A 2,061-nucleotide genomic window follows, 5' to 3' on the forward strand; every position below is an offset into this window, starting at 1 on the left:
CGGTATTTGACTTTTGATCGGAATCTCATAAGACTTCCAATATTTCCCGAATGATTTTAAACATAGTTTTACTTCAATATCATAAAACTATCTTGTTAGAACTCAACACTCAAATTCACATATTATTTAATAATATTTACTTTTAAGCTATCAAGCTTACAAAACACAATAATTATACACGGTTAATAATGTGTATGTTACAAATACCTCCTCATTTTGAGGATTTCGTCCCCGAAATTACAATGATTTAAACAAATGGGGATATTTCGCTCTTATCTCATTATTATTTTCCCATGTATAATTTGGGCATCGATGGTTTTTCCACTTGACAAGCACCAAATTCACTTCTTTATTATGTAATTCAGTTGTTCTTTCGTTTACGATCTCTTCAGGCTCTTCTACATATCTTAATTTATTATCCAGTTTCGCCTCGGATAACGGGACCATTTCATCATATATGCTTAAAAATTTACGCAGATAATTCACATGAAACACATCATGAATACTAGTCAAATCTTCTGGCAATTCCAAGTAGCATGCTTGTTTACCAATTCTTTGGATAATCTTGAAAGGACCAACAATTCTAGGATCTAGATTTCCTTTCTTCCCAAATCGCATAATGCCTTTCCATGGGGATACCTTCAACATTACGAAATCACTCACCTGGAATTCTATAGGTCGTCTTCTCTTTTCCACATAGCATTTCAGTCGATCCTTGGCCACTTTCATTAGATCTTTCTCGTACAATTTGAATCTTGTCAGTGGTGTCTTGAAGCATTTCATGGCCTCCGAGGATTTTTTATCCTACATCACGTCAACATAATGGAGTACGACATTTACGACCATACAATGCTTCATATGGTGGCATTTTGATTGAAGTGTGGTAACTGTTATTATACGAAAATTCGACAAGAGGTAAATACTTATCCCAGTTACCACCGAACTCCAAGCCGCATGCACGAAGCATATCTTCTACTGTTTGGATTGTTCTCTCTGTCTGACCATCTGTATGGGGATGATAAGTTGTGCTGAGAGCGATCCGAGATCCTAATTCACATTGCATACTAGCCCAAAATTGAGAAGTTAAGCGAGTATCACGACCGTAAATAATCTTTAGTGGCACACCATGTCTTGCAATAATTTCATCCAAGTATACTTGTGCACATTTCTCCATTGGAGCTGTTTCACGCATGGCAAGAAAATGTGCACTTTTAGTTAGTCGGTCGACAATTACCCAAATGTTATCATTCTGTCTTGCAGTCTTCAACAATTTGGTAATAAAATCCATGGACTTTTAGTTTAGACTTATGGGCTTCATCTAAAATCTTCTATATTAATCAACCAATCTTTGGAATCCATAGCCAATTCGTAAATAGTTTTAGTCTACGTGGATCATCAAGTAAAATATCCGCATAATGCACCATCCCTTCTTTCTTCACATTTTCTGGCTTTAAGGCCTCTAGTTGCCATTTCTTTAGTTCATCAAGAATAGTGAGCTTTACGGTAGTGTGGGAAAGAACATAGCATACACTATTATGATAAACCTTCCTGCTAAGTGCATCGACAACTACATTGGCCTTTCCAGGATGATACAGGATTTCACAGTCATAGTCTTTGATCAGCTCCTTGGCTCGCTGTTGTCTCATATTTAAAGTTTGCTGACTAAATATATACTTAAGACTTTTGTAGTCGGTAAACAATTGGCATTTTGTACCAAAAAGATAATGTCTCCAAAGTTTTAGGGAAAATACCATTGCAGCGAGTTCGAGGTCATGAGTGGGATAATTCTTTTCATACTATTTCATTTGTCTTGAGGCATAGGCTATTACTCTACCACGCTGCATCAACACACAATTGAGTCCCAATCTTGAAGCGTCTCTATACATGGAAAAATCATTATCACCTTCTGGGAGTGATAAGATCAGAGCATGAGTCAAAAGATCTTTTAGAGTTGAGAAAGCTCTTTCTTGGGCTTCACCCCATTCGAACTTTACTTCCTTTCGTGTAAGACTTGTGAGAGGTACAACTATACGTGAAAAATATTTAATGAATCTCCAGTAA

General features: G+C 36.5%; 1 protein-coding gene across 1 annotated transcript; it reads right to left on the minus strand.

The window, feature by feature from the left end:
- Nucleotides 1-237: 237 nt before the first annotated feature.
- Nucleotides 238-618, minus strand: LOC145063937 (uncharacterized). Its single transcript, XM_079011488.1, has one exon. It carries the CDS (start codon nt 616-618, stop codon nt 238-240), a length of 381 nt encoding a protein of 126 aa, XP_078867614.1.
- Between the last annotated feature and the right edge of the window lie 1,443 nt (nt 619-2,061).

Source organism: Lactuca serriola, chromosome 7 (assembly GCF_051521515.1).
Source record: "Lactuca serriola cultivar US96UC23 chromosome 7, Lser_US96UC23_V15, whole genome shotgun sequence".
Lineage (NCBI taxonomy): Eukaryota > Viridiplantae > Streptophyta > Magnoliopsida > Asterales > Asteraceae > Lactuca > Lactuca serriola.